At 37.3% G+C, this 17,251-nt stretch overlaps 1 protein-coding gene across 5 annotated transcripts in view; it reads right to left on the bottom strand.

The window, feature by feature from the left end:
* The window catches only part of Mkln1 (muskelin 1), a 206,899-nt gene that overhangs the window by 60,335 nt on the left and 129,313 nt on the right, over window positions 1-17,251 (bottom strand). For 3 of the 5 annotated variants that reach the window (XM_090333314.1, XM_090333310.1, XM_090333311.1), the window contains exons 2-6: window positions 13,834-13,903; window positions 8,228-8,370; window positions 5,977-6,065; window positions 3,677-3,786; window positions 497-689 (exon numbers count right to left, since the gene is read on the bottom strand). In XM_090333314.1, coding sequence (XP_090189440.1) covers window positions 497-689; window positions 3,677-3,786; window positions 5,977-6,065; window positions 8,228-8,262 — 427 coding nt within the window. In that variant the 5' untranslated portion in view covers window positions 8,263-8,370; window positions 13,834-13,903. The remainder of the gene's footprint in view (window positions 1-496; window positions 690-3,676; window positions 3,787-5,976; window positions 6,066-8,227; window positions 8,371-13,833; window positions 13,904-17,251) is intronic. The other 2 variants (XM_090333313.1, XM_090333312.1) reach the window with 1 other exon arrangement.

Raw genomic sequence — 17,251 nt, 5'->3', positions numbered from 1 at the left:
AGCATCCTCTTTTATTTTAAATATTAGTGTCATCCGCCAAAGCAGTCACCACAAAGAAGCATGTTGAATACAAATCTACTTGTTCATTATAATTATCTACTAATAATTTTTAATATCCAAACCCTTCTCCCCAAAATTATACTCTTAAAGAACATTATCAACTGATCTAAGTATCAAAACAAGCTATGGATAAGTGAAAGTAAATATAATGTTTCTAACCTGACTTACTCCTAGTTAAGTACAGTTTTCAGGAGAATTTCAAGCTGGGTGGCTTATTTCAAGTAATGTTTTCATTATTTTAAATCTCAGTGCATTATGGCCCTCTATATGAAACAGTTTCCTAGTCTAATTCCTAGCTTTAGAGTGAAAAAAACAAAAGACACACACACCAAAAAACAGGTTTAAAAAAAAAAACAAGAACTGATAAAAGTATGTCCTCTTTGAAAAGCAGGTTTCTTTACTTAAAAGTACCTAATTATCAATCTAAATTTCATACCATTCACGGCTTTTTCAATCAACTCTTCACAAGCATCAAAGTCACCCTTCAATACCAGCTTGTCATGCATATCTGTCAACATAGGATGCTCCAGTGCGATCTTGGTTTTCTTTTGCAGGGATTCAAAAGCTTCTGTATAGTTGTGTTGCCTGAAATGTTTTAGGCAAAGGCGAATGGCCTCCTGTTCACGGTACTACTAGAACACAAGAGAAAGTATACAAAGAAGAGACTTGCTTAGTTGCTAGTGTAGGAAATGATAACAGTGAAAATAATCTAAACTAAGCATTTGGAATTTCCTAAGTGCTATATTTATCCGACTCATTAGGTAGGATAATTTTCACCATTTAAAGAGCAAAACTGAAGCTTAGCACATTGTCATAACCTGCCTAGTGTCACAAAGTACGTTACTGAAGGTGAAACCAGACCAAATTCCAGAACCTGAGCTTAAGAAAAACAAGAAGTACCAGCTATGATGGCTCATGACTGTAATTCTAGATACTCAGGAGGCTGAGATCTGAGGATCACGGTTCAAAGCTAGTCCAGATACTAAAGAACTGAGACTCTTATCTCCAACTAACCACTAGAAAACAGGAAGTGGGGCTATGGCTCAAGGGGTAGAGCAGTAGCCTTGAGCTAAAGAGCTCAGGGACAATGCCCAGGCCCAGAGACAGGATAGTAGCCTTGAGGTGAAGACCTCTGGGACAGCGGACAGGCCCAGAGTTCAAGCAAGAAAAACAAGAAGCAACACACTGTGCATCCAAGTTCATTTAAGATTATTTAAAAAAAAATTGCTGGGTGATATTGACTCATTCCTATAATTTTATCTACTCAGTAGGCTGACATTTAAGTATCAGTCTGAAGATAGTCCAGGAAGAAAATTCCATAAGACTTTCCCCCATGAAGCCACCAAAAAGCCACACTGGAAGCATAGCTCAAGTGGTAGAGTGACAGATGTAAGCAAGCAAGATGTACCTGAATAAGAGCACAAGGGCCTAAATATAGCCCCAGAATACACACAAATTTTAAAAATGAAAATTGAAGGTTGTAAAGATTTTAATTTCCCATGATATACACTAATCATATTATAATGCAGGCATGAAAAGCCCATGAATCATTAAGTAAACTATCATATGAATGACAAGTACTATTCAAATGTATAAATTGTGCCAAATTTATAAACAACCTTATCATCAAAATATCATCACAAATAGACTTAATTTTATTGTTTTTTCAAAGCCTGGGATCCTCATGTATTAAACAACTATAAAATAGTCAAAAAAGTAAGCATTTACTTTATAACATTAAAACAGGATGTCAGAAATACAAGCTCACAAATTTTTTTTTAAAGCATCAACTTCAAGAATATGTGCTGATTTCAAGCCCCATAACACCCCCCCGCCACACACACACACACAAAGAATATGTGCTGGTAGAGGTACTCACTAGACACTGTTGAAAATGAACTAACTATACAACTTGTGGATGGGGGAGATGACTGGGAGAGCAAGGAAAGGGGTAACATTGTCCAAAAAGAAATGTACTTATTAGCTGACTTATTATACACTATAATTAGTAAGATTTAATGTCATCAAATAAGCAATGAATGATGGGCTGGGGCCAGAGTAAAAGTGTTAGAAAACAAGGCTCTGAGTTCAAATACAAGTATTGTCAAAATCATCATCATCATCAATGATTCTGTGTATCTATGTTAATTTTGCATTTATGTTTTATTCTTGGCCTCTAAAAAAGATTTGCCATAAACAATATAACAATATTTAGTTATATTAAACAGTAATACCTCTTAATCATATAAACCAAGATTCTCAATTAAAACCACATCTTAATTTTTTTTTCCTTGGTGCTGATACCCAGGGCTTAATCTTGGCCTGAAAGCTGTCCCTGAGCTTTGTGGCTCAAGACTAGCAATTTACCACTATGCCACAGCTCCACTTTTTGGTAGTTAACTGGAGATTAAGGATCTCTAATGAAAGTCTAATAGACTTTTCTGCCCTTGTTAGAATTTAAGCCACAATCCTCAGATCTCAGCCTCTTGAGTAGTCAGGATTAGAGGTATGAGCTACTAGCACTTGAACACATCTTCAATTTTCCATCAGGCTATAAAACAAACCCACTAAGTATTACATTCAACATATACCTTTATATCAATGAACTTTAAAAACAAACTTAGGTCCAATGGGTATAATAATGGCAAACTGTGGGCCAGACTACCTAAGAACGTGTAGCTTGAGAACTTTATAACTATGTGACCTTAAGCAAAAAGTTTAACCTTTCTGTGTTCCATTTCCCCTCATCAGTGAAATGAGGATTAATAATTCAATTTCTCAAAGTATGCAAACAACTGAGTTAAGATTGCACAGATGCCAGGTGCTGGTGGCTCACGCCTGTAATCTCAGCTATACAGAAGGCTGAGATCTGAGGATCACGGTTCAAAGGCAGCCCAAGCATGGAAGTCCATGAGTGTCAGGATCTTCTGTCCCTGGTCCCTCTCGATCAGCAAGAGGGATAGGAAGAACACACCCGGACTAGGACAAGCCTAGAGAGGAGAGGGCCCACTGACAACCCGCACCCAGGCCTCCTTCTCCACAGCACCAACAGACACATCAGGCAGCTTTGTCAAGGCAGGAACTCTAACCCCAAACCCCTTTTTGAGGAAGTCCCTCCAGCTAATATAGCACAAGGTGGGCAGGACAGGGAGGTCCATGTGTTTCTTGCGCCTTGCCTCTTGCACCTTGCCTTATTGCCCCTTGCCTCAAAGCAATAACAGTTGTGTGTTGCCTTGCCTCTCAGCAGAAAGTAATTCACAATACCAACAATACAGCTAAAAGTTAGACATGGCGTTACTCGACCCCCAGCACATGAGAGCAGAAAACCAGAAGTGACAGTGTGGCTCAAGTGACAGAGCAATTGCTTTGAGCTGAAGATCTCAGGAATGAGCCCAGGCCCAGAGTTCAAGCCTCATGGCCGACAAAACATACAAAAAAAGATTGCATAGAGCTTGCAGGTTATAAATGCGTAATTAGTAAGACGATTAATCATTCTAGCTTGCTATCATTACAATGACATATAATTAAAAATTAGTTACAATGAAGATGAAAAGCAAACACATTTTTCCCTCTGTAAGTGTTAAATATAAAGTCAAAATTTTAACTACAGTCCTACCTTGCTATACCAGTTGAGACAGGGTTGTACTACATCGGGATCATCAATTCCACTAAGTTCAACATACCAGATGCTAAAGTTGAAGCTGGGTCCCCAGGACAAGAGTGGCACTTTAAGAAGAAGAAAAAATAATGAAATGAATAAAAAATAAATTACATAGTTCAAGTAAAATTTAAGCAAAGTAAAATCACTATGCAAGCCTACAAGGATTTATTCAACAAATTTCCAGAATATAATTTATATGTCAGCACTATGAAAAGTTGCTAAGCTATATAGCAGCAAGAGAGACAGAGACACAGAGAGAGGGGATAGGGAAGAAAGAAGAAGGAGACAGAGATAAGAGGCAGAGAAGGGAGGGGGGAGGAAGGAGGAAAAGGGGATGGTGGAAGGGAGGGGATTTTCCAGGCTTGGTAGTATATGACTATAATCCCAGCACTTGGAACCTGAATCATGAGTTCAAGGCTAGCCTGTATTACACAACGAAACTAGATCTCAAACTACCTCCCCAAGAAATAAACATCTGACCTATGATACCATGTGATTTCCTTGGTTAACAAAATAAGTGTAAGGAGGGATTGAGACATGTATATATAAATGGACATTTTAAAATGAAAGGCTTTTGTGTAACAACTAATTAATGTTAATGAGGGAAAAACACTAAGATAAATTGAAAGTGATCAGTCAACCAGTAAGAATTAGATAAATTCACATGTAAAATTTACCAAATCTACAGGTAATTATAAAACTATTATCAGCATATAGGCATATCTGTAATTCTAACTACTTGAGAAACTGAGAACAAAAGGATGATTCAAGGCCAGCCAGGACATACATGAGATCCCTTCTCAAGCTATAGTTGGATATGGTATTATACACCTGTCTACCTAGCTACATGGGAGGCTGAGATCATGGTTAGAGTCCAATCCAGCACTTGCACACAATTCTGTCTCAATGGAAGAAGCTCAGTGATGTGCACCTGAACCCCCTAGCTATGGGGAGAAGGCAAATGAAGAAAATCTCAGTTCAGGTACTAACCTGGACAAAAGTGAGACCCTATATCAAAAATAACCTATGTATGGGCCGGGAGTTTGGCCTAATGGTAGAGTGCTTGCCTAACATGCATGAAGACCCGGGTTCAATTCCTTGGTACCACATACTTAGAAAAAGCCAGAAGTGGTGCTGAGGCTCAAGTGGTAGAGTTCTAGCCTTGAGAAAAATCCAAGGACAATGCTCAGGCCCTGAGTCCAAGCCCAGGACTGGCAAAAACAAAAACAAAAATAAAAAAAAAATCTATGTAAACAAAAGTCTGGAGTTATGACTCAGTGACAAAGTACCTGTTTAGCAAGCATGATTTGCATCACAATAATGTACCGTAAAATTAACATACTGGGTTTGATCAGCTTTTTCCTTAAACGATAAAACAAAATAGAAATACACAGCCTTAAGAAATGCATCCACATTTGGACTGGGTGTGAAGAACTGCATTTCCAGCCAGTCAGAAGGCAGAGGAGTCTTAAATTCACAAACAACCCAGATGGAAAGTTAGCAAGAATCCATACCAATCAACAAAATTACTACAGTGTAATCTCAGCTATGCAGAAGGCAGTGTACCAGGACTATCATCTGAGGTAGGCCTCAGAAAAATGAAACACTGTTTTAAAAGAACTAAAGCAGAACTGTCTGTAGATATGGTGTACCTATTTAGCAAGTGGAAGGCTGCAGGTTCATATCAGAGTAGAGGAGGGGAAGGGGGGAAAAGGAGAAGAGAACAGGACAGAGGAAAAGAAAATATAATTAAATCAAATTTAGTTTTAGGGATGTTACAAGTCTAGAATAACTTCTACAAAACAATGAAGTCTGGGCTGGAAGTTTGGCCTAGTGGTAGAGGGCTTGCCTAGCATACACCAAGACCCAGGTTTGATTCCTCAAGATCATATACATAGAAAAGTAAGAAGTGGTGCTGTGGCTCAACTGGTAGAACTCTAACCTTGAGGAAAGCCCAAGGACACTGCTCAGGACCCAAGTTCGGTCCCCGGGACTGGCAAACAAAACTAAACAAAAAACAATTAAGTCAATAAAATCATGGTATCCGTAAAATTTTCTAAGAAAAACTTTCAGATGAGAAAAGAATGGTTATATGTTTTCTTATAATTATTCACTTCAACCATGAGTATAAATTCAAACTAAAGTAGGTAATATGTAAACTAAACAGTGTGGGAATGTTCCTATAAAATTTCATTTAAAAAGACAGGGACCTGCATAAGGAATTTGTTCAATTTCCAAATACTAAAAAAACATACCTATTTTAATGAATCGACAAGGGAACATCTGTTCATCAATTTTATGTTTTAAGGTGAATGTTTCTTTGTTGTAGTCATTCTTTAAGCCACTGTGAAGAAAAAATATTAGGTTACCAAAGCTGACCACACTGCAAGAGAGATGAATGATATACTCAAATATTAAGTTTAAACTAATACTCTAAACGTATGGCAAAGAAAATATGAACATAAAGTTGAGTAAGGATATAGATCAGATCAAGTACACTCAAGCCAACTGCATTCTTTTTATCATGTAAGGACTATTAATGAATATAGCTATGTTGAAATACGTGACAGAATCAAATGCTTTGAACATACAAGTGAATCTGACACATTTTTTCAAGCAGTAGGAAACCTAAACAAATGACAGCTCACATTCATGTCTGATAGCTTAAAGCCAATGCCAGAATTTGTCAAAGAATTAAGTGACCTGACTCTTGAAATGCTAATATTCCTTTTACAATTAAACAAATTTTCAAAAACAACTATATTCTGTTAACAGCATTTACATTATCATATATAAAAATTAGCCTGGGTTACCTTTCTAATTAACAAACTAGGATTAGCAGAAGTATATGGGATAAAATCACTGGCCTTAAGGCTGTCTTATGTACTAAAATGCTTCTATCACTTAAATAGACCATAGATTTACAATAAAATACTTTGCTAATTAAACATACTAATGTCACAAACACATTTTAAACTTCCATAGCTTTATTTGACATTCCTATTAAATATCTAATGCTAACTGGAGTCTTACAGAATTTCATGCCTGGGCTAGCTTTGAAGTGGAATCCTCAGATCTCAGCCTCCTGAATAGCTAGTTTTACAGGTGCTACCCACCAATGCCCAGCTTAGATTTTGGTTTTAATGGGGGACAATATTCATGATGATTCACACACACACACACACACACACACACACACACACACACACACACACACTGAGCTCTTTCCAAGTGGCAAGCACTAATCAACGCTTAGTTGCTATTTCTTCTATTTCTTTGATTTACAGAGAACCTTCTCCTTTTTAGTCTCTAGTTCACAGTAAAGTATTAGAACATTGTAATGAATCATGGCAATCAATCTTTTTAACAGGGCCTCCACTTTTAAAAGAAAAAAATTTATAGCAAAATTTCATATGGTTTTATCTTTTGTTTTGTTTTGTTTGCCAGTCCTGGGGCTTGAACTCAGGGCCTGAGCACTGTCCTTGGGCTTTCTCAAGGTTAGAAACTATACCACTTAAGCCATCGCACCACTTCCAGCTTTTTCTAGTATGTGATACCGAGGAATTAAACCCAGGTCTTGTGCATGGTAGGCAAGCACTCTACCACTAGGGCAAACTCCCGGTCCCTCTTCTAGGTTTTTTGTTTTGTTTTGTTGTATTGCTGTGGTTTACACCAGAGCCTTCTACTATAAGCAAAACTTTTTAAAATTTAAGTTGAAAGTATTTCTGAAGTTTTTAACAGTTCAAAAATATGACTAGAAAAAGGAAAGAAACAACAAATTTATGCTTTGATTGGTGAAAAACAGAAACAAATATATGGCAATAAAAAAAAAATGTTCCTGAGCTGGGTGTGGTGGCTCATGCCTGTAATCCTAGCTACTTGGTTCAAAGCCATCCAGGTCACTAAAGTCCATGAGATTCTTATCTCCAATTAATCACTAGAAAACCGGAAGTGGCACTGTGGCTCAAGGGGTAGGGCCTTGAGCTGAAGAGCTCAGGGTCAGAGCCCAAGCCCAGTGCTTCATGACCAACAAAAATAAATAAATAAATAAATAATAAAATAAAAATGTTTTTGAGGAAAAACAAAAATGTTCCTAGGTATCAACAGCTCTCACTTGTAATCCTAGCTAGATCTAGATCATCTAGGTTGAAAGTCTCAGGAGACTGATATCTGAGGATCACAGTTCAAAGACAGCCCAGACAAGAAAGTAATGAGATTTTTATCTCCAGTTAGCTGCCAAAAAAGCAGGAACTAGAGCTATGGCTCAAGTGTTAGAATACTAGACTTAAGCACAAAAATTCAGAAACAGCACCCAAGCACTGAGTTCAAATCCCAGGATGGGTGCCAAAAACAACAAATGACCCAAAAACTCTCAAGACATTTGTAAAAGGAATCAAGAGTAAAAGAGAAGAAATATTCCTTAATCCCTTTGAAAAACCCATTGGAGATAGAGCTACTAAAATTTTGTTTCAAAAATAGCTCTTCTTTCCCTTTACCAAAACTCACCTAGACAATAGTTCAGTCATATTTTCTTCATTCATTCCACCAAAGACTTTAAACTTCTTCAAATTACAAACATGTGTTTTCTCATATTTTCCAAATGTAATATTCTGAACGATAGCAGGCCTTTCAAGCTTCAGAATCAAGTACTAAAAAACAAAAAACACAACCAAATTACATATCCCTATCCTTATTGATATTCCAATACCATGAAAATACTACATTTTGTTTTGTCATTCACTATTTGACAGATGTTTGGATTGATTCAACTCTTGGGCTATTATAAACAATACTGCCATGAACATTTATGAGTTTTTTTTTTGTTTTTTTTTTTTGCGCCAGTCCAGGGCTTGAGCTCAGGGCCTGAGCACTGTCCTTGGACTTTCTCAAGGCTAGAGCTCTACCACTTGAGCCTCAGAACCACTTCTGGCTTTTTTCTATGTATGTGGTACCGAGGAATCGAACCTGGGTCTTCATGCATGCTAGGCAAGCACTTTAATCACTAGGCCAAACTCCCGGCCCCTATGAGGATTTTTTTTTAAATATCTTTTTTCAGCTTCTCTGAGTATGAACCTATGAGTAGAATAGTTAGGTAGTAATTCAATATTTCCAACTATACTATGGAGTATCAGTGCTGATATGTACTACAACATGAATTAAAAAGTTAAACACAAAAGATCCTAATTCTGAAATCAACATGTCAGTAGTTAGACTCCCTCCAAAGAATCTACAGAAAGACATTTTCCATGCCTCCAACCTGGATTCCTGCTGGCAAGAATACAAGAGATTATTGCCCAGTTAGTTTCTTGTGTTAGGCTGATGACAGCATAACTCTGATCACTGCTACTTCACATAGCATTTTTTCCCGTCTTTCCTTTTCTGTGTCTAATAAAAATATTTGTCACTGGATTTACAATTTACTTTAACCAAAGAATGATCTTTCAACTAAAGATTGTTACCTCAATTATTTTTGCTAAACTACTCTACTAAAAAAGGTCATAATCTAAGGTCCCATATACAGGGTCAGCCCAAAAGGGGATAGCTACTATTCAAACCATTATACAATCAGGCAGGCAAAAAAAAAAAAAAAGATGTGAAATATCAGTGTAGTTGAAACTTAGAAAGCATGAAAGAAAGTGGTAAATGCTGAAAATGAAGGCTACCACTAGATTATGTAGTCTATAATATTTGACAGAGCCCAAATTAGAAAAATACACTTAAGGGCTGGGAGTTTGGCCTAGTGATAGAGTGCTTGCCTAGCATGCATGAAGAGCTGGTTCACTCCCTCAGTACTGTATACTTAGAAAAAAGTCGTAAGTGGTGCTGTGGCTCAACTGGTAGAGCTCTAGCCCTGACATAGCCCAAGAACAGTGGTCAGGCCCTGAGTTCAAGGCCTGTCAAAAAAAAAAAAAAAAAGAAAAATACACTTAAGATTTGTTTAGTGCAGTGGAAAGTCAAGATCTGATCACACATTCAAATACACAGTTACAAGAAAAATAGACTATCGGAACTAGCAGGTAAGAGATAAGATGAATTAACCAGGAGTTTGGCCTAGTGGTAGAGTGCTTGCCTAGCATGTATAAAGACCCAGGTTCGATTCTTTGCTACGACATACACAGAAAAGGTTTGAACTGGTGCTATGGCTCAAAACTAACCTTAAGAAAGCCCAAAGAGAGGACTAGATAGTTTTGACATATGTGTAAGAAAAATTATTGATAAGATCTGGGGACAGATTAGATACAGAAGGGAAAATGAAGGTATCAAGAATGACAGTTTCTGATTTCAGTAGCAGGGAAGAATCATTTACTCTGAGGGGAAGAATTGGCTAACAGAAAACATGAAATGAGACTAGTAAGGCTCAGGGTTTGGGAGCTTGGTCAGGCTGAAGAGTGATTACTTAGCATGCATGAAGCCCTGGATTAAATTTCTCAGTACCACATACACAGAAGAAATTGGAAATGGTGCTATGGCTCAGGTGGTAGAGGACTGCCCTTGAGAAAGTTCAAGGACAATGCCCAGGCCCTGAGTTAAAGCCCCAGGACTGGCAAAAAAAAAAAAAAAAAAAGACTAATAAGGTTCATGCTGTGTATCTATATATATGAAAGGCCTATATATCGCCCTGATTTTGTTTGAGTCTTTTATTTATTTATTCCTTGTTTCTGTGCCAGTCCTGGCACTTGAACTCAGGGTCTAGGCACTATTCCTAAGCTTTTTTGCTTAAGGATAGAACTCTACCACTTAGGCTATTTCTAGTTTCTTAGTGGTTAACTGGAGAAAAGTCTCACAGACTTCCCTTCCCAGGCTAACTTTGAACTGTGATCCTCAGATCTCAGCCTTCTAAGTAGCTGGGATTACAGATGTATCCACTGGAACTTGGCTAGTCATACTCTGTTTTGTTTTGTTTGTAAATCAACAGTGGAACATCATTTCTCATGATGTGCTAGATATTTCTCCCACTGAATAGCTCCTAGACTCATTTCAGCTATTAAGGTAGTAAGATAACTGGGCTTAGATGGGGTAGGAGATGGGAAGGCTAGGCTAAGCCAGGATTGGGCATCTCTACTGAAGACTTCCCCCTCAAGGAGGCTACACAGGCTTCCATCAAAGCACAAGTTATCCCAGAGTTCTAAGAGGCCTAGGTGAATTATCAACTTAGATATTGCAATAATACTTCATCACAAGCAAGATTCAAGACATAGTGAGGTAGAAAGCATCTCACTAGAAGGAACTACAATTTATGACATGTTAAGAAAAAGAGAGTCTGGCTGGGTACAGTGGCTCACGCCCATAATCCTGGCTACACAGGAGGCTGAGATCTGAGGCACAAGGTTAAAAGCCAGCCCGGGCACTAAAGTCCATGAGACTCTTATCTCCAATTAACCACCAGAAAAAAACAGAAGTGGTGCTATGGCTAAATGGGTAGGGCAGTAGCCTTGAGCTGAAGAGCTCAGGGACAGCACCCAGGCCCAAAGTTCAAGCCCTATGACAGACAAAAATAAATAAAGAAAGAAATAGAGATTCTATTTTAAGGGAAAGAAAGGAATATAAAAATATTTTGAAGTATTCTGCAGCAACAACAAAATTCAGTATCATTCAAAATTAGAAACTCAGATAATTATAAACAGAAGTAAGCTTCTCAAACTAATATATCCCCCCAAATCCATAGTTAGTATGATACTCAATGACAGGTAATTCCCTCTAGGATGGCTGGAGTATGGGTATGGTATAAAGAGGAAAGCCACAGAGAGAAAATATTTGAAAATACATTTGAGAAAAAACTTAAAACTATAAAAAACACTTAAAGTTGAACAGTAAGAAAACAACAGGGTAAGTGTTCAAGTAGTAGAATGCCAGCATGGATGGAAAGGTTTGTTAGACACTATCTCCAAAGCAACTAGCAAAAAGAGCTGTTCAAGTGATAGGAGTGCCAGTCTAGCAACCACAAGGCTCTAAAGTTAAAAAAAAAAAAAAATTAGCTGGTTTCATTGATTGGCTCATACAGAAAACCTCAGCTACTTAAGAGGTATAGCTCAAGTGGCAGAGTGCCTGGCAAGAGGCGTTGAGTTCAAACCTCATTTCTGCAACAGAAATAAAAACTATATAATGCCATGGTAAAGTGTTGGCCTAGCATGTGTGAGACCAGTCAATGCTCAGCACACGAAAAAAAAAAAAAGCGGGGGGGAGAAGAAGAAGAAAAACAAATGGACAAGTTAATAAGCAAATGGGGAAAAAACACTTTGGTTTTATAGTTTGCATTTTTTAAAGTGTACATACAATATGTATTTCTAATTTACTTCACTCAAATGCTGTCAAAAATACCATACTAGGGGGAAGGGCAGGAGTATGACCTAATGGTAGAGTGCTTGCCTAGCAAGCACAAACACCTAGATTCAACTCCTTGGTAGCACATATACAGAAAAAGCCAAAAGCAGTGCTGTGGCTCAGGTAGTAGAGTGCTGTGCTTGAGAAGGCTCAAGGACAGTACCCAGGCTCTAAGTTCAAGTCCCAGACCTGATTGGCAAAAAAAAAAAAGAAAAAAAAGAAAAAGGCTGTCTTTGGTTGACATTTTTCTCATTAATGTTGAGAAATTAAAAGTTTGCTACAACAAATCCCACAGTATATTTGCCTATGAAATAAAATTCTTCCAAAATTAAAAAATAAGAAAATAAAAAGGTAATTCACAATCTGAACCACAAAATAAACTATTAATAGACATCACATTATGTGTCCATTTAAAACACAGGATCTGTGGTTTGTCAGTTCTTATGGTAATTAGCTGGTATGATTTTTAGGTGCCATTTCTCTGTCAGTACCACGTTTGTGTTGTTTTTCAATGTGTAGAACATCTTTGAGAATTTTCTGTAATGCTGTTTTGGTAGCTACATAATGTTGCAATGTTTCCTTGGAATGGAAGGTTTTTATTGTTCTTTCAGTTATGAATGAGACCTTAGCTGGGTACAATATTCTTGGTTGGTAGTTATTTGTCTTTAGGGCATGACATACATCCTTCCAAGCTCTTTTTGCTTGCGTGGTCTCTGCTGAGAAATCTGTGGTTATTTTGATTGGTTTTCTTTTGTAGGTGATTGTTCTCTTCTGGGCTGCTTTTAGGATCCTTTCCTTGGTCTGTATTGATGCTGTATGGATTATAATGTGGCAGTGGGATGTCCTTTTCTGGTCAGATCTGTTTGGGGGTCTAAAGCTTCTTGTATCTGGATGGGCCTGCCCTTCTGGATATTTAGGAAGTTCGCTGAGATGATTCCTTGAAGTGTATTTCCAATTCCATTGACCTCTTTCTCCAGGCCCTCCCCAATACCAATTAGCCTTAAATTAGGCTTCCTAATTGTATCTTGGAATTTACACAATTGTCCAGAAACAAGGACATACTAAAGCCACTAGCACAACTGTGTTCATTAAAGCACTATTTACCATAGCAAACATATGGAACCAACCCAGATGCTCCTTACTAGATGACTGGATCAACAAGATGTGGTATTTATAAACAATGGACTTTTATGCTGCCATCAGAAAGAACATCGCCCCATTTGTAAGGAAATGGAAAGACTTGGAAAAAATCATATTGTGATGTAAGCCAGACCCAAAGGAACATAGGCTCAATGGTTTCCCTTATTTCTAATAATTAGTAAAACATTGGACTCTCCTAGCAGAGGATTGTAACAGCTCAAAACGAAGATACATAAGGCAATATAGGATGAAGCTAAATTAAAGGACCTCCAGTATATAGAAACAAGAGCCTATATCATGTAATTGTTGTTCTTAATGTACTATGTTATTTCTCATTTCTTTTGTTGTCCCTTGCTATTCTCATATTGTTACAGTATCTTACCTTGTTATCTGGTATATTGTACATACATTTATTTGTTTATTTGAAATAGGAAAGAGACGGGGGGAAAACAAGATGAGAGGAGGGGGTGGGGGAAGGAAATGGGGACAAAAACATGAGAAGGGGTATCAATGTGTGTGAAGTAATGCACCTTCTATTTGGCAAATATAACTGTAACCCTTCTATTAATTACAACACACACACACACACACACACACACACACACACACACACACACACACATAGGGTCAATTGCTACATACAATCTTACCTGGGGAGGATAGTTGCTCTCTGAAGACCATCTTGAAGATTGGTCATTTGGTTTATCCACTAAAATGTTCCTGAAATAAAGAAAGGAAATTTTAACAACTACTTAAAATGAATATAAATGTACAAAAAGGATGATAATCTACTCCTGGGTGCTAAGACTATCATAAAGTTTATTTGGTGTCTGAAAGCTGAATGGAATATAAGACAGAATAAGCGGCAAAGAAAGCCTTTAGCATATGTAAGATTTTAAAACAGGATAAATGACACTGGACATACAATATATAATTATTATACCAATACTAGAGAGGCTGAGGCAGAAGGATCACAAGTTCAAGACCAGTCTGAGCTATACAGCAAGTTTCAGGCCAGCCTAGACTACAGAGCAAGACCTTGTCTCAGAACAACAATAAGTGTGTGTGTGTGTGTACACTCTATAGTATACATACATACTCTCTAGTCTATATACATGATAAAGGTCACACTTGTGGGAAAAGCCTTTCTGTCAAGGTAGTTTGCTTCTTTTCTGGTAATCTTTAGATTTTAGTTACACACATCCTTATACTGAGCACTTTAAGTCCCATCCTGTTAGAACCTCCGAGAATTTTAATTACATTCTATTAATTAAGCCTTATCCTTTTGCAGATTGTGAACCTGAGCTCAGTCAATGTAAGAAAGGAGCAGGGCCTGCCAGGTTAGAGCCTGCCTATTCTGTACGTTTCCTTGCTAGGTTTTTTGGCTCATCAAAAGTAAACTTTCAAGTTATCCTTCTTCTTATGTACCAACCTCAACATCTCAAGCTATTGCTAACAAATTTCAAACAATGGGAAAATAAAGCTAGAGTTCTTAGAAGGCAAATCTATTTTTAAAAAGTTATTTCAGGCAAGCACTAGTGGCTCATGCCTGTCATCTCATCTACTTGGGAGGCTGAGATCTGAGAACTGTGGTTCAAAGTCAGCCCAGGCAGAAAAGTTCATGAGACTCTTACCTCCAATTAATGATAAAAAAGAAAAAAAAAACAAAAAAACCCAGAAAGAAGCTGTGAGCTCAAAGTGGTGTACCACTAGCCTTGAGCACAAAAAGCTCGGGGACAGTGCCCAAACCCTGAGTACTCAGCATCAAAAAAAAAAACCAAAAAAAACAAACAAGTTATATTCTCACACTAAGTAAACTTTCATATATTTTAGATATTAAAAAAACAAAGAAAATATCTAAAATAAGGAAAACACCATTCCCTCCTCCTACATTAGATCTTTCTTCTGTAGTGATGAGAAAACCAATGTTTAAAAACTAGAATGAGGGGCTGGGAGTTTGGCCTAGTGGTAGAGTGCTTGCCTAGCATGCACAAAGACCCAGATTCGATTCCTCAGTACCACATACATAGAAAAAAGCTGGAAGTGGTGCTGAAGCTCAGTAGTAGAGCTCTAGCCTTGAGAAAGTCCAAGGACAGTGGACAGTGCTAAGGCCCTGAGCTCAAACCCAGGACTGGCAAAAAAAAAAAAAAAAAAAAAAAAGAATGAGAGCCCACACTAAAATACTGTGAGAAAATAACATTCAATATCAAATTTAAAATTAGAGAAATATAGCCACAAAAAGATGAAAAATATATTTCAAAATGATCTAAGAGACATTAGTATGTTATTAAACAGCAAAAGAACAGCCAAATGATAGGGACAGATACTAAGACTCAAAAAGGAGTGAAGTTGTTTCTCTTAGAAATAAAGACTAAATTACAAAGATCCTCTCCCCAAAAATCACTTCCCTAGAGTATTTAAAAAGAAAAAACTGATGAGAAAGTAAATAAAAATAATGAAACATAAAAGTGGAAGGAACAGGCTGGGCATATGGCCTAGTAGTAGAGTGCTTGCCTAGCATGTACAAAGACCTGGCAATTCCTTGGTATCACATACACAGAAAAAGCTAGAAGTGGTACCGTGGCTCAAGTGATAGAGCTCAGGCCTTGAGTTCAAGTCCTAGGACCGGCAAAAAATAAAGAATAGCACGTAGTTGGCCAGGAATTAATTACTGAAAGATGACAGCTATTCAAATCATATTTTAAGCAAATGTTTCTATATTAAAACTTGAACCTATACACTAAAAAGAAATATGATAGCCAGGTGCCAGTGGTTCATGCATATAATCCTGGCAACTCAGGAGGCTGAGATCTGAGGATATCAGTTCCAAGCCAGCCCAGAAAGGAAAAGTCCTGAGACCTTATCATCAATTAACCACAAAAAAGCCAGAAATGGAGATGTGGCTCAAAGTGGTAGAGCCTTGAGAACAAAAAGCTCAGTGACAGCACCCAAGCCCTGAGTTCAAGCAAGTCCCAGGACTGACACAAAAAAGAGAAAGACAGGGATCAAGGAGAGGGGAGAAGCAAGGGAGGGGAGGAAAAGGAAAAGGTAGGGGAGGGTGATATCCTAGGGAAATACACCCCCCCCCCCGAAGATGGGATACAACCAAGTGGGACTTAAAAAAAAGAACTTATTGGGGCATTCAGGTAAAAAATATTAAGACACATGAGAAAAAATTCTGTCAAAAGACTTCATGACAAGTTCTGTTTCTTACCGAAGTATAACAGATCACAAAATTAATACACTAGGTAAGCTTAGAGCTTTATGAATAGTCAAACTGTCCTCCAGGTTTAAAGATAGTTACATGTTCTTGAATACTTCCTGAAGAACCCACTAAAGAATAAACTGTACATAACCAAAAATGACTTGAAAGTCTCAGGACAAAATCTGGTCACATAAATTAACAACACTGAACTACAGAACTAAAACTAACCATAAAGAAATGGATAACATAATAAATTATACAGAACTATAGGCATCCACACACAGTGAAACCAAAGAAGAATGATCTTAGGGGATATAATGCCTATGTGCCTCTTATATAAATAATTATTAAAATGTACTACAGAAAATGCGGGAAAAAGTAATCCTTGTGGAATCCTGATTCACTTTCCACAGTTAATATATGTCAGACCCAATTATAGAGATTTATATCCTATTTTATGTTTCTAATATTCATACTGTAAGGCAAATGAGGCTCATCTAGTTACTTTGGAAAAAAAAAAACCCAGATAATAGAATGTATGTGCTACAAAAAGATCTAACTCCAAAATATGAGAAAAGGATAGACAGAAGTGGATATTAGAATATTCTTATTAAATGCTACACAAATATTAACTGAAAAGTTCATCACTTAAATGTTGGGAAAGAGGGAAAAGAGAAGATCTGAAGATTTAAGAGTGTAGTATTTGTGAGGAAATGACACTGTTCAAAAAGAAATGTACTCATTATCTGACTTATGTAATTGTACAGAATAAAACATTTTAAGTATAATATTAAAGAAACTGGATTGAAGAAAACCAAAAAGTAAAAAAATAATAAAATTTGGGCTGAGAGTTGGCCTAGTGG

Source organism: Megascapheus bottae, chromosome 5, assembly GCF_031878675.1.
Source record: "Megascapheus bottae isolate mThoBot1 chromosome 5, mThoBot2.hap1, whole genome shotgun sequence".
Lineage (NCBI taxonomy): Eukaryota > Metazoa > Chordata > Mammalia > Rodentia > Geomyidae > Megascapheus > Megascapheus bottae.
The sequence above is the reverse complement of the archived record's forward strand: the minus strand, read 5'-3'. Positions and strand labels throughout refer to the sequence as shown.